Here is a 14,036-nt window from a genome sequence, read left to right as displayed (position 1 = left end):
AAAAACAATTTATGCCTCGTGCATATGACAACGTAACATTCTTCTATCTTGCGTATAATTTTGTTTTATTGATCTTTTTTTATTTTTTATTTCCTTTGTATTTCTGTTTTTTTGTATTGATTATCAAATTGACTGTTATTGCGTTTTTGTTGAGCGCTACAAATGGTCCTTATATTTCTTAAATCTGTTTGTTATGCTCCAACAAAGTTGAAAAAAGAAGTTGAATAAATGTTCGTCATAAAATTGTTTCAAACCTAATAAACGTTACCAAGAAAGAATATCAATTTGTTTTCTAGATGGCAACATCTTTCATGATATTTCAAGTAAACACAAGATACGCAGAAATTAACCCAATCAAACCAATTTCATAATTATCAAACGTCATTAATGAGTTAATGAAGTCGACAACATGGCCACCTTTTCATGCAAAGCCAATAAAGGAAAGCTGTAAAATAATGTAAATAATCTCATGATACTTTATTGACTCAAAGCAGGATACAAACGTTTGTGGATAATATTTAGTGATTGTATTGCCCTTTACCAAATGATATACATCATATGTATGCAGACTTATGTCACAAAACAAGTCTGATGGACGCATGTAATTCACACCAGTATTTTTTTTGTTTTGTTACAAAGACACAAGGTAGTGGGACACTTGTGTGAGTGAACATCAGTTAATGATACACTCAAAGCATTTCATCACTTACTCTATTAGTGTATATTGCAGCTAATATACAAATTCACTATTCATCACTGACAAACCAATGAAAACAACACATCTTAGTGGATCACCTTCTACTCGGTGTAAAGTGTCGTTAAACCTCCAAAGTTGAATACCATTAGATTGTACAATTAGGAATTTACCCTAAATTCTTCGGATAAAATGACTCTAAATGAATTCACAAGACTTCAAGATGAATCCCTCAAGTACATTTTGTGTTTTCTTTGGCTCTTTTTATTTTTGTCACAACAAAGTGTATCAGTGGTGGCAAATACATGAAATATGGTATATATGGGAATATGGTATCATTTGTTTGTTGTAGCTGCTCAGTACAATAATAATAAAAGATGTGTATGGCACATGTATGTCAATGCCCAAATGTCACCAAAAGCAGTATTTAAATTTTCTATGACATTTTTTTTTTGGGCAACAAAGCCATCAAAACCGTTTCAGCACATAGAACTCAAGCAATGAGGACAAGCCTTTGGAGTTTTTTTTTTCTTCTAATACTATAAGACTACCCCAAAATTGCTAACAGTTTGAAAACGACACATTAAAACTCAACAGGAATGTATTTGACTCTGTGCAAGATTAGGAAAGTTGGTTTAGCTCTTGTTTGCAGAGGTTGAAAGTTTGGTCTGTTTCAGAGACACTATTGTGCTTCACACACACACTGGACAATGAAATGAAGGTCATCAGGCGAGGTCATGTTAGACCTTAGTGTTCGGGTCGAGCCTCAGTGACGTGAGTGAGTGCGGTAGGAGTACGTGTGCTGTGTTGCTGGGCTCATGATGTTTTCCGTGATGTACGCCACCAGCAAGCAGATGATGACTAACATCACGCAGATGGCCCCTCCGACTGTCGTCATGGCGATCACTATATCTTGCATCCCGGACGGCGGCAGTATAAATTCCACACAGTCCTTGTGGTCCGATCTCTGGGCTGCGGAGCGCAGGCAGATGCGGTAAGGGATGTTCTCGTGCAGTTCGCTCAACAGGAAATCCCTGCACCCGGAGCCCAGATGGACCCCGGCACACTCGAACTGAGTGTAGCTACCGTTCCACCAGCAGCTCAACTCGTACCCTCCCCGTCTGTGGCGCCGGCCACTAAAAAGACTATTTGACGAGTTTGTCCAAGCAGGTGACCTCTGAACCCCCTTGACCTCCCCCCGTTGGCTCCACTGAAGTAGCACGCTGCCATTGATGAGAATATTGGCAACCAGGCTCCCTGTAGACACTGCTAACCTGCAGTCTCCCTTGTGGCATTTGTAGCCCGTCAACATGTGTCGAAAACAGAGCGGCCCCCCGACGCCCCCCTCTAAGACTTGGTAGGCACATAGCGGTGATGACGACCCGCTCGGCAAGCTCCACTTGAGCGACTCCACAGCAGAAGCATTGAGGCTCGAAGCTTTCTGCCACGGCCCGCTTTCCTGACTGCTGTTGCCATGGTTTTTGAGCCACCTGCGCTGCATCCCAGAATCCTCCCTGCCTGTCACCTCTGATGGGGATGATGATGATGAAGATGCTGAATGGTTGCCGTGAGTCCTGTGCTGTGCTGTGCAGATCAGCAGTGCTGCTAAAGCGAGCACCGATGGCCGCTGTTGGCTGCTCATCTCCTCTGCTCAGACGGCCATAAATCGGATCAGCTCTGCTTCAACATCCGCGTGGAGGAGGGATAAGCGTCCACGAGCGAGGACACTTTGGATGAAGCATCAGCGACAGATATCATACAACCAGAGAGAAAGGAGTATATATATTAAAAAAAAAACAATCGCCATTTAAGATCGTCACTTACTTCCTGGGTTACGGCGCCAGTGGGTCTGCCGGACGTCTTCCCCTTTTCGCTCCAGCTCTGATGTCCGCCGTTGGCGTGTGCACGCGAGGGGCGCGCGCCGCAAAGTGCACGCGTGCAAAAAAAAAAAAATGTGGCCCATCAACACTTCTACGAGTGAGTCACAATCCCACGCAAAGGCAAAAAAAAAAAAAAAATCAAAGCAGTCCCCAGCACACATGGGCGTAGGAAAGGTGCGAAGCATCCCAAATTTTATTTCAGAGCCCAGATGCCCCTCGACTTACTCACACATACACAAGGAATTTATTTATTATAATTGCAAAAAAAGATTCATACACTAATAATGTGTATGTGTCATGAAAAAGCGAAGCAGAAAATATGCCATTTGATCCTTGGAGAGATACAAGGAAGGAAATTAGCCCCAAGGGGATAGTGATGAATTGCTGACTGGAAAAAAAGGAAAATGCTGATCAGCGCCTCCTTACCCTGAGGGGTCATAAGTGAATTCAGTCTCACATGAAATTTTATAACATAACTAATGGACATTATTAGAGGTCACAAAAAGATTGCGAAGGGCTCGTCAGTCAGTGACATTGCTGCATTTTAATTTGACTTGCTTAAATCTGAGATGATCTTCAGGCGGCTGCTTGGTGATGTGGAAAAGCGTGACGGAATATGTCTGCGCATGAAACTAAATGAACCTTGAAGCATTGTCAGCGAGCGTGAAGTTTTGTGTGCGTATATAAAAGCTTAAGAGGAGCATCAGCTTCTTTCACAGATGACATGAAACCTCCATGACAAAAACGTGAGCGTGCACGCCAGGCCATGTCGGCCGTGCTCACCGTAGAAGCTATTCTGTTTGGGATGCTCGTCTTTTGCGGCATCCTGGGGAACTTCTTGGTCATCTTTGTGGTAAGAAAACTAAAGTTTGTCTTGTTATGTGGTTTACATTATTAACGAGCATTTTTTTTAAGTAGCATCTTTTTTTCAATGGGACGTCGTTTTAGGTATTCAGCAAACATGCTAGCAGCGTTTGAGAGCGGATTTATTTATAAATATTTTGTTTTTATCTCCACTATTTGAGCACAGTGTGAATACTTTTGCCACCTCTGGTTAATCCTCCACTTATTTTCCTCACAGGTCGTCCAAGCCGCCACTGAGACTCCATCTCGGAGGCTTCCACCCTCAGACACGATACTGGTCCATCTGTCACTGGCCAACCTCCTCACCTCACTTTTCCGTACCGTGCCCATTTTTGTCTCAGACTTGGGCTTGGATGTGAGTCTCTCTCCAGGTTGGTGTCGAGTCTTCATGCTGCTGTGGGTGTGGTGGCGAGCTGTGGGCTGCTGGGTGACTTTGGCGCTCAGCATTTTCCACTGCGCCACCCTAAAGAGACAACGCGTGACCTTCGGACCTTTGGCCCTGCAGCGGGAGAGACGGCGCGTTTGGATAATCCTCGGAGTAGTTTGGGTAGCCAACCTGGCTTTTTCTACCCCTGCGCTGGTCTACAGCACTCACGTTCACAGCAATGCCACCGTGGAGCTGATGGTGATCAGCTGTACCACCAGGCCCCTGCTGGGCTGCATATGGGAGTTCCCTTCCAACCAGCAGGGGGCGGTATTTGCCTCTATTTCACTGGCTTTCAATGAAGTCTTGCCACTCGTGCTGATGGTAAGCACCAACTTGGCTACGCTTCACTCTCTGGCCAAGCACATCAGGGCGGTGACTGCGGGGGGAGAACACGGGGAGCTGGACAAACACGTGTCAGGCGAACGCAAGGCGGCTCACGTCATCATGTTGATGGTGACCCTCTTCGTGGTGTGCTGGGTGCTGCAGGTTGCCGCGGTGACCTACTACAACCACAACAGAGGCCATCACGCCGAAGGCCTGCTGACTGTGGCTCATTTCTCTGCCTCGTTGTTTGTGGGCTTCTGTCCAATGGTGGTGGCCCTAGGGCACGGCAAGTTGAGGAGGAGAATTGTGGGAATGATACCGAGATGCTTGAAAAATCTCAAACGGCACCGTGTACAAAATGAAGGCGGGGCTAAAGGAACAAGGGAAAAACAAATCATTTTTGTTGTTCAAAAAGAAAGGAAAAATAGTCATGGCAGAAAGTGTTAGAGGAAGAAAATTGAATGTATTTTGCACACATTGAAATAGAATAAGGGGAAATGTTCAGTGAATGCCAATGATGGTTTTGTCCTTGCCAGCAGCCTTTCAGTTGAAGATCAAAGATTTAATAAAAGCACGAAGTCGGCGGTGGCCCACTGCCAGAACCATGGGTGACAAGGCGATGAAGATGATGTTGGCAAAACGAGCGATGACCAGCAGAAATTCTGCCGACGAACCCCGGTTGTAATTGAAGTAGTTGACGGAGATTATGCTGGTGCCCCATGACACGATGAAAAGCATGATGAGGGCAAGAATCACCTGGAGAAAAAAAAGGGAAGTATGCCCAAAATGCTTAAGTCACATCGAAACACATTAAAAAATATATATAGATATATATATTAAAAGTATTTTTTCTTAGCACCGTCATACCCGTTTTGCAACAAAAACACTTCCCACCTTGGCTGCTCGTCTCTCAGCTGGCACCCTTTTGGTGACAGGCACGTCTTTCACCGAAGCCCTGCCGTGTGTATAGAGTGTGTACAGCGAGCAAACGTTGGTAAAGACCATCAGGATGATAGGAAGGGTCTCGTGGATCACCATGGAGGTGGTGGCGTATGACAAGCCACTGAAGGAATAAGGGAAGTTCCACACGCAGCCCAGTAAGGGTCGTGTTGTGCTGCTCACCAGCATTAGCGTCTGGTTCAAAAAGGCAAACCACGATGAATATAAAAAGTCTACACACCCCTGTTTGAATGAAAATCTCAATTTTTCACAGAGGGTGAAATGTCTCAAAGTCTTATGTCGATTGTAACTCACATTAAAAATATCACAATACAATATTTTCAATAAATTCATTTAAAATGGCGTGATTTTAATCTTTTAAAATTAAACAGACGCTCACCTCTGTGGTGTTCACATTTCCATTAGTAGAGAAGAGATATGCAGGAATGGAATATAAAAAGTTGAGAAACCAGATCATAGCCAGATTGAAAAGGAGGATATTAGGAGCTTTCCGAGATGTAAGAAGGGTTGCGATATTGGGAGCTACCCGTCTTAAAGTCTGAAGGTGGAAGGCGCTGAGGAAGAGCGTTGACCACACGTTGACCGAACGCATCCACACCCACACGCCCATGAGAAACTGACACCACTGCTTCGATGAATACAGCTGTGCAAAACGTGCACAATGAAGTGATCAGATCAAATCCCGTCCATGGAAATCAATAGACATCCACCTACCTCCAGTCCAATATCTGAGATGATCAGCAGTGTGTTCCTCAAGATTGACACCAACAAATTGGACAAGGCCATGTTGATGATGATGACGTCCGAGTTCTGTCCATGGTTGCGTTCCACAAACACGCTCCTACCGATCACCCCGATCACCGTGGTGTTACCCAGTATTCCCAGCAGCACCAGTATAATATACATGGTTATCTGGATCGGGGAGACCGAGACACGAAGTCCCATTCCCACCAGCTCCATGTCGTCCTCCATTGTAAACCGCTTTCTCCTCATCTGTCAAAATCCTGCTAAAAAATAATCTCACGCACCAAAAGATGCTGCAGCTTCATTCCTGCTGTTTATCATGAAAATGTGATGTCATCCAAAGTGTCTTTCCTGGTCAGGGTCAGAGGCTGTTTGAGTCATTCCTTGTTAGGCTGTCACAGGAAAAAGGATGTTGGCCCTCAGGGACCTCGAGGTACATGTTAATGAACCACAAGTGATTAATCAGCTCACCCTGAATGAAATGCTTCATTTGCACTGTATCGTCCTCAGGGAAGAGGAAGCCTGATGATATTATGACCCAACTCAGAAAATCATATTAACTGTCAAGCACATCAAGATTCAAATGATCCCGTCTCAACTCTCAGCATAAGTGTAAAGAACTTTTCAGTGTGTGAAAGTGTTGAGTGTTGAAAGTGAGCGCATTTTATTATGTGCCATTTCTTGTAATTCTCAACAACAGCCGTTAGATGGCGCCATAAGCAAGCAAACGCCATAACAACAAGGAAGTCGAGGTCTGCTGTAAATGTGGAGTATGTGATGGTGGATGAGCTTTTTCGACCGAGAGTGGTTGATGAAGGTAATAATGTGTAAAGCACTTTACTCGTGTTTAATCAGACAACTTAATCTGAGTGCAATTTACATTTGCATGCATTACATGACTTGAACCTGTTTTTAATCATTAAATATGAAACTTAATTGGTTAGTCGTGTAGAGGAAATTAAATTATGAAGAGGCTTATATTGATGTGGGATGAATCTAATGATGTTTTTTTTATTTTTATTTCCAAGCCACATGAGTCAGGACATATTGTAGTGTTCTGTCTCTAATCCATTAAAAGGGAAGAATATTCAGTACTTCAGGCTGCATGTGTAATCTTGTGCCTCCAGCAATACAAACGTAATGTTCACCAGCTGCTTGATTGTCGCATTCTCCAGGAAAACGGATATTGCATATTCACAAAAGAACAAAAAAAAAAAAAAAAAAGAACTGTCCAGACATTCAGCTCCGTTAACCTGTTTTACTTTTCTGTCGTGCAGCACAGGCCGTCTCCTCGACCCGAGCTGTAGATGGGGGACACGCACACGCGACTGGTGGGTCCAACGTGTGTGAGTAGCGTTGAGTGCGAGGATGACGGCAAGAAGGTGGAAGTGGAGTCATAGGTGTTCCCTTTCTCCCAGCTGAGCCAGAATCCTCTCAGGCCCTGCTCCCGGGCCTTCCATTGTACCTGTACCTCGTCATGCGTCGTCGTGGTCAGCTGAAGGTCATCGAGGGCAGGCAAAGCCGCTCCTGCTGGTGCTTCAAGAGAAGATACAAAGCCACTGGAATGAATACAATTTTTTTTTGGGGTGGAAACGTTGACACACCTTCTTGAGAGCATGCTTTCACAGACATGGCTCTTTCTTTGCCGTTCTTGTACAAAGCACTGACTGTGACGAGGTACTCAATTCCTGGTTCCAACTCGGTCAGCACAGTAAAGTTCTGGTGGCTCTGTACAATCACGGTGTGGACTGTTCCGCTTGGAATGGCTCCGTATTCCACCCTGTATCCTCGAACCAGAGCTGGCTGCAAGGGACCCCAGCTCACTTGGGTCTTACCGGAGCCGTAGTCGTGCACTGAGACCACTGCTGGGCTTGAAACACCTGAAAGTGGTAACGGGAAAATAGCACTGGCCAATAACAAACTCATTTGGAATGCTTTTCTGTGGCCATGAAAGTATTTCGAAGACTGATTTAAAAAAAAAAAAAAAAAAAAAGCTTTTTTTTTTTCCAAGCAGATCAGGATTTTAGATGATTTTCATCTTTTAAAAAGAAATGTAATTATCAAACTTAAACCGATCTGGACTGAAGCAGTCATTGTTTTCCATGCCACTCGAGAAAACCCCATGCACCACTCAGACTGCTCTGACTACAATGAGAATTAATTCCACGAGTTTAAAAGATGATATATTTTTGAAATCTTAATTAATTACGCAAGATGAAGTGTTCAGGACACCGTCCCTTCATTCTCACCAGCAAACGTGGTGAAGCTCACACTGAGCGTGTTGAAAAGCCTCTTATTGGACTCTGGCCGTAAGAAAGCAGAATAGGTGGTCTCAGGTTGTAGTTTGGTCAGCTCCATTGAGCTCGATTCTCCCGGGAGAACGCGTCTCTCCTCTGCATGTGTTTTCCCGACGGCCTTATACCACAACTCGTAATAACCACTTAGTGTGCTTAAAACAGGACGCCATTGCAGTACAGCGCTATGGGATGTCACGTCGACAGCACGGAGACGCTCTGCTCGAATGATCCCTAAAATTGAGACAAAGACAGGAATCATTCGAATCATATGGAAAACGTCATAAGTGCTATGTATATATATTCATACATACTGATAATAGCTTCTCTCAACTTCTCTGTGATGATGTCAATGTTTTCTATGTCCACAGAGTACAGGTGGGACTCCAGAGGAGGAGAAACAGCCCGCTGCATCACATGGAAGTCCCCGTGTACGGAAGACACAATTAACACAGAAACCCCCTGAGCCTTCAGCTGCGCTATGGGCTCGTCCACCTCCCCCAGCTGTACTCCATCCGTCAGCCAGAGTAAAACCTTCGGCACGTTTGTGTCCTTCAGGAGCCGCTGGGCCACCCGTAGCGCCGCCTCCGTGTTGGTGCTGCCTTGCAGATGCGTGATGCTAAGTAGACCTTTCTGTAGATTATACTGGTTGGTGTGCTCATCCAGTCCGAATTCCAGGTTTGGTTTGGTCCCCACCTGCAGCAGCCCAATCCTCACGTGACCGCGGCCTAGCGAGAAAGGCCGAAGAAGCTCGGCGATGAAGTCTAGCATGCGTGAGAACTCGTAGTTGGCGATGCTTCCTGAAGAGTCCAGCAATATGAGAACGTCGCCCTCACAGCAGTTCGACACTAAACAGAAGAAGGGAGACGGCAAATACAATAAAATCAGGAACAGTCACACTTGAAGTAGTTTTGGAATCAAGATGATCAAGATGGAGGCTGATCTGAAGCCCATCCCAGCTGACCTTAGGTAAAATGCAGTAAGAGGTGAGATATATCTCATGTTTACAAATTCATCTTTTGGAGCTTGAAGGCCTCAAAGGATTTTAGAGCATCGATTGGCCTCACTGGTCCAATTTGTGTAATTGATATTCTGCATTTTTGAAGCCACAGCAAAACCGCTGAAATATTTTATTGCGGTAATTGCCCACGATCATTAATTTTTTAAAGGGAGAGCATAAAACTGCAGGAGAAAATTGAAAAAGCAGACAAAAATTGATAGTAAATAAAAACCTTTGAGAGAAGACGCTGGGTGGAAATACAACAAGTCAGAGACACAACAAACAAGCTGATGAGGGTTGGAATGACTCTTTTTGATGGAGATGCTTGAATGAAATGTTGCAATCATCCAAAACCGAGGTGGAATCTGAGCATGTCATCTGCGAATACCTGTCTAGAAAAGCCTGGAAATTCCACTGGATGGACAAAAGTATTGGGACACTCACTTACCATAACCTCTACAGACAATTTTATATATATATAAAAAAAAAAAATACTCAGGCATATATTACTATCCTCTACGTAGAATTACTCATTTATTGTGCCTTACAGTTTGACAATATGTATGGCTTGTATTATGCTGCCTCTAGTGGCCAAGTAGTGCACATCAAAAGGAACTGCACAATTAAAGCAAAAACAAATGTGGGGGGAATTATTTTTGAAATTCCCTTTAATCAAGACAACACCGTAGGTTTTATAAAGGAAAAAAAACAATATAAAGCTCTTTCCTAATTAAGTTTGAAAATATTCAGGATTTCTTTTAAGCTGGTACAAATGTTTTTTTTTTCATTTATTTCAACAGTCAATTTGAAATACTGTCATACAAAAATCAAGACATAATTACACTTATATTTAAAATGAATACACTGGATTTGAATAAACTGTGCAAGTGTACCTAATAGAGTGACACTTACACATAAGCGATAAATATAGACCCATAAAATATCATTTATGATTGAGCGTGAGTGACTGCTGTGTGCTTTTTCTATCTCACCTGAGTCAGGTAACTCAACAACCTGCAAGCTACCGCGCTGCAACATGGCCCACAGAAAAACACAACCAGATAAAAAAGTCCTCATCCTCATTTGATGGTTACACTTGGCATAACTTTTCTTCTTTAAATGTGTGGAAGCGTTGACGATGGCAATGCGCGAAGTCACCTTTCATCGTCTTCCTCCGTCTCCCCGGCCCCTCCCTCTCTTGTTCATCCAGGAAGTCGCATCATCGTTTAAAAAGAGTTCCACCGCGTCAAGACGCGCCGTCTCGCTGCTCAAACATGTACCAGGCAAGGTTGTCCGTTGCCCGCGGTCGTTCCGTGATTCATTACAACTTCTAATGGGCAAATAATGTGCCGATTGCACGCCCCACTATAAATGCATTGTGAAATATTTAGAATGGGGGCGTATGAGTCAACGTCATACATGGGAGTCACACTCAGGTATTGCAGTTTTTTTTTATTTGCTTAATTGGGGCTACACCTATTTGGTCTAGACGTGTTTTTTTATACAAATATTATGACATGTCACGGATATGAATGGCATGCAATGAGCTAATATGTTGTCACGCGACAAGTAGCTGAAAGTAGAAATATTTCAGTTCAGCAAGTGAGTTTGCAGAGTTAATAATTCTAGGAAGATTTAAATGTAGCTTCAGTGGCAATTTGCGATCCCACAACTCTTAAACGTGGACTTTTATGATGAAATATATGGGATTTCATAAATTCATAAAGGTCATACTGACCTTTGTGTACTTTTTTTTTTTAAGTACCCACTTCAAGTGGATTTTTCAGTAGATGATTTTCTTTCGATTTTTACTTGACAATTTAATTTTTCTGATGATTTTCCAATAAGCACTATGCTGCCTGGGGACTGTACTGGTTGATACATGACAGCATGTCAGTAATTCTCAGCAAACATAAAAACATGCCCCCTAGTGGCTGTGAACCAGTAAAACTGTTAGAGCTTTGAGATTTATGTTAGAAAAGAAAGAATTTAAATTTCCCCTAGTTTGGTCTCACTTGCATATGAGCCCGCAGAGTGGGACGAGGTGCATGGTGGGTAAGAGGAGAGATGTCCTGGCAGGCCGATGTAATGATAACACTTCAAATAGCTGCTGGAGTCTGTTGATACATGGTTAAAAAAAAACATCAAGAAAATCTTGCTCACATACCTGGCTGCTAACCATCTTGAAAGTTCCAGTTTCAGCTCTCTGCTTGACTTTGGAACAAATGATCACAAGAGTGACACAACGAAACGAAGCTCCTCCCTCTCATGTCAACATAGTGAGTTGGCACCAAAATGCTACAAGATGAAAACAATCATTTGATATTACACAATCTTAACTGGAGCAAATAACAGAGGTATGATTCCCCCCCCCCCCCAAAAAAAAAGTAGAAATGAATAGCGAATGCCGAACCGTGAATATGTGGGGGATCATGACGAAATTGAAGATTGTTTCCATGCTTAGTAACGGGGGCAAGGAAAAGCCTCAAAGACAACTTTGAAGGGATGAGCCGAGGTAAACGACTTGACTTGACTTGACTTGACTTGACTGTTTAGACAGATGAGTGCGGATGCGGCCGTCTTTCGTGCGCATTTGTAGACGCGTATCTGCTGCGTGTCCGGGCCTGTGGCATGGCAGCCCTATCGCTAAGTTCAAAAAAGTGGAATTTCCCAATGAGGAAGAGATTTTTTTTAAGACTTCCTCTTTGCAGAGGTAAACATGGATCAGAAAATTACTGTCGTACTACAACTACTTTGTTCATCTTTCAATGCGAGTGACATAATGACAGGAAAAACTGTAAAGTGCTTTTCCACTAGATAGCAAATTCCATAAGGACTATGCTAGGCACATCTCTGAATCCTAAATAGTGACTCATTTCCCTCAGCAATTTTTTAAAGTAATTTACTATCCGGGACAAAATCTCAGTGTTGCCAATTCCACCTCAATTTGCAACATTAACCAAGTCTGGAATATCGGCACAAAGTTAATATTGTGATGCTTGTGTTCCATTTGAGCTTGAGCATTAGACAAACTTAATGATGATGAATCGTGTCTCTGCAAGTTCAGTTGGTATTAATAGATAAGCCAATGTAAAATTTATAGTTGGCCAGAGGGCAGGAAAAAAAAAAAAAAGTTAAAATCTCTTGAAGATGAACTATGGATTTGTGCAACTTGAAAGTCAGTGATTATTTAGAAAAAAAAAATATTGGGGAAAAAAATGTCGAACTTTGCTTTGATGTCCTGTTTGGAATAAAAAACATAAATATTAAACATTTTGACAATATTTAAGTTAAAGTGACAAGGATGAGTTCAAGTGCCGCATAGGAAAATTCTTAATTTATATTGACTCAGTATACTAAATGAAAATTATTAGCTTTAACCTGAAATCGTAAACTTTATTTAATTAACCCCCCCCCCCAAAAAAAAGAGCTTCTGATGTTTCCAAATGATGATCTGCACTTTTGCTGTATTTTAGCACCAGTTTATCTTAAATGCAATTTAACCTCACACATTTACGACCCATATTTGGGTGATCCACGTTTAAGTGGACTTCTATTCATCAGGGGATGAAGATAGCACTTTAGATTTCCACTTGTGTCCTTACATCGATTTGATTCCTCAGTGTGCTGTGCTGACTTGTAAGGAAAAAGAACAAACATATATACACACGCACACACACAAATACACACAATCGACACTTTGCTGCTGACTGAAGCAATAATCACACAGATTGGAGGATCAGGCGGTGATAAAAGATACTCTGCGGTATTTGTGAGAAAAGATGTGAAGATTGAGAAAAGTCTCTTTAGCGTGACCTTTTATAGCTGCTATTCTTCAACATGTTCATTGTTATTCCTCATACTCACCACATAGGAGAGAAGAAAATTTAAAAAAAAGATTATTGGTACAGAATATCCCATGGGTGGATATGATTTTCTGATTTCATTAAGTGTAATGGCTTGGATGACCTAATGTGTGACTGACCTCAAGGTTGTGTTGTACATGTTGGAAGCAGGCTGAATGAATAGATTTCTCTTTTCATGCTCACACCGCAGGCGACAGGTTGTAATGAGACAGAAGTGGAACATAGAAAATGGATTTTCCATGTGACAAAATAGAAAGGACCCGTAAAGAGCCCTCGCTATTATGCCGTGAACTAAAGGGGAATTAATGAGCCAGAAGCTGGATAAGAAAAGGAAGATTATGTTTCTTGGTGGGAGCACGCGTCTTCTCTCTTTATCTCTGTTGGCAGACTTGACACATCTGTCAAGTTTATTTTGACGAGAATGAAGCCGCTACAGACAAAAGAGTTCGACATTTAAAAAAAAAAAAAAGAGATCAAAAGTAGCTTTGTTTCTAAAAGAGTGCATGAACAGAATTTTTTTTGGGGGAAAAAAAATAAAAATGCTTTGAAAATTCTTAAAACATATTTTTATTTTCCTGCATTTAAAAGCATTTACATTTTTTTTCGGGAACCAGGAAATGATGGCATTAGAGTTTCTGCTAAACGTGCACATAAAAACATGGCAGGTGAATACTCTGGAGATGACACCATGGTGACAATTAAATGTTAAGCAAAGGAATCCAGAGAGGCTAATGCTGAAGTAAACAACCCAAAAGAGATACGTGTATCCCTGGGGGAGTACTAATTGGGAACAATGAGGCTGTAAATGAAAGATAGAGAAGGGACATTGTAGTGGCCAATGTGTGTGTGTGTGTGTGTGTGTGTGTGTGTGTGTGTGTGTGTGTGATGACAATAGGGAAATGAATTGAGAGCCCTAAATGGCTTATAGATTGAGCTTGAGTGCTTCATAAAACAGCAGCGAAGCAGTGCCCAGATGAGACGCT

General features: G+C 42.5%; 4 protein-coding genes across 6 annotated transcripts; 1 reads left to right on the top strand and 3 right to left on the bottom strand.

Moving 5' to 3' along the window:
* Nucleotides 1-822: 822 nt before the first annotated feature.
* fndc10 (fibronectin type III domain containing 10) lies at nt 823-2,584 on the bottom strand. The gene is made up of 2 exons (XM_085924778.1): nt 2,519-2,584; nt 823-2,421 (listed from the first exon to the last, which is right to left on the bottom strand). The coding sequence occupies exon 2, from the start codon at nt 2,334-2,336 to the stop codon at nt 1,461-1,463; it is 876 nt and encodes a 291-aa protein (XP_085780904.1). The 5' UTR covers nt 2,337-2,421; nt 2,519-2,584; the 3' UTR covers nt 823-1,460.
* A 756-nt stretch (nt 2,585-3,340) lies between these two features.
* Nucleotides 3,341-4,636, top strand: ora4 (olfactory receptor class A related 4). Its single transcript, XM_085923874.1, has 2 exons — nt 3,341-3,427; nt 3,656-4,636. The coding sequence occupies exons 1-2, from the start codon at nt 3,341-3,343 to the stop codon at nt 4,634-4,636; spliced, it is 1,068 nt and encodes a 355-aa protein (XP_085780000.1).
* Nucleotides 4,637-4,732: 96 nt separating this feature from the next.
* ora3.1 (olfactory receptor class A related 3, tandem duplicate 1) lies at nt 4,733-6,121 on the bottom strand. Its single transcript, XM_085924390.1, has 4 exons — nt 5,864-6,121; nt 5,529-5,792; nt 5,084-5,323; nt 4,733-4,945 (listed from the first exon to the last, which is right to left on the bottom strand). The coding sequence occupies exons 1-4, from the start codon at nt 6,119-6,121 to the stop codon at nt 4,733-4,735; spliced, it is 975 nt and encodes a 324-aa protein (XP_085780516.1).
* Nucleotides 6,122-6,855: 734 nt separating this feature from the next.
* LOC147049281 (von Willebrand factor A domain-containing protein 1-like) lies at nt 6,856-10,330 on the bottom strand. 3 transcript variants are annotated; one of them, XM_085924364.1, is made up of 5 exons: nt 10,180-10,330; nt 8,502-9,035; nt 8,143-8,421; nt 7,498-7,773; nt 6,856-7,429 (listed from the first exon to the last, which is right to left on the bottom strand). In XM_085924364.1, exons 1-5 carry the CDS (start codon nt 10,268-10,270, stop codon nt 7,152-7,154), a joined length of 1,458 nt encoding a protein of 485 aa, XP_085780490.1. In that variant the 5' UTR covers nt 10,271-10,330; the 3' UTR covers nt 6,856-7,151. The 3 variants fall into 3 exon arrangements, with proteins under 3 accessions (XP_085780490.1, XP_085780492.1, XP_085780489.1); XM_085924366.1 differs by having other exon boundaries at nt 7,498-7,799; nt 8,151-8,421; nt 10,180-10,318; XM_085924363.1 differs by having other exon boundaries at nt 7,232-7,452; nt 10,180-10,318.
* Between the last annotated feature and the right edge of the window lie 3,706 nt (nt 10,331-14,036).

The sequence above is a fragment of the Syngnathus leptorhynchus genome, chromosome 11 (genome assembly GCF_054491065.1).
Source record: "Syngnathus leptorhynchus isolate UIUO chromosome 11, UIUO_Slep, whole genome shotgun sequence".
Classification (NCBI taxonomy): domain Eukaryota; kingdom Metazoa; phylum Chordata; class Actinopteri; order Syngnathiformes; family Syngnathidae; genus Syngnathus; species Syngnathus leptorhynchus.
This window is presented reverse-complemented; position numbering and strand designations above follow the sequence as displayed.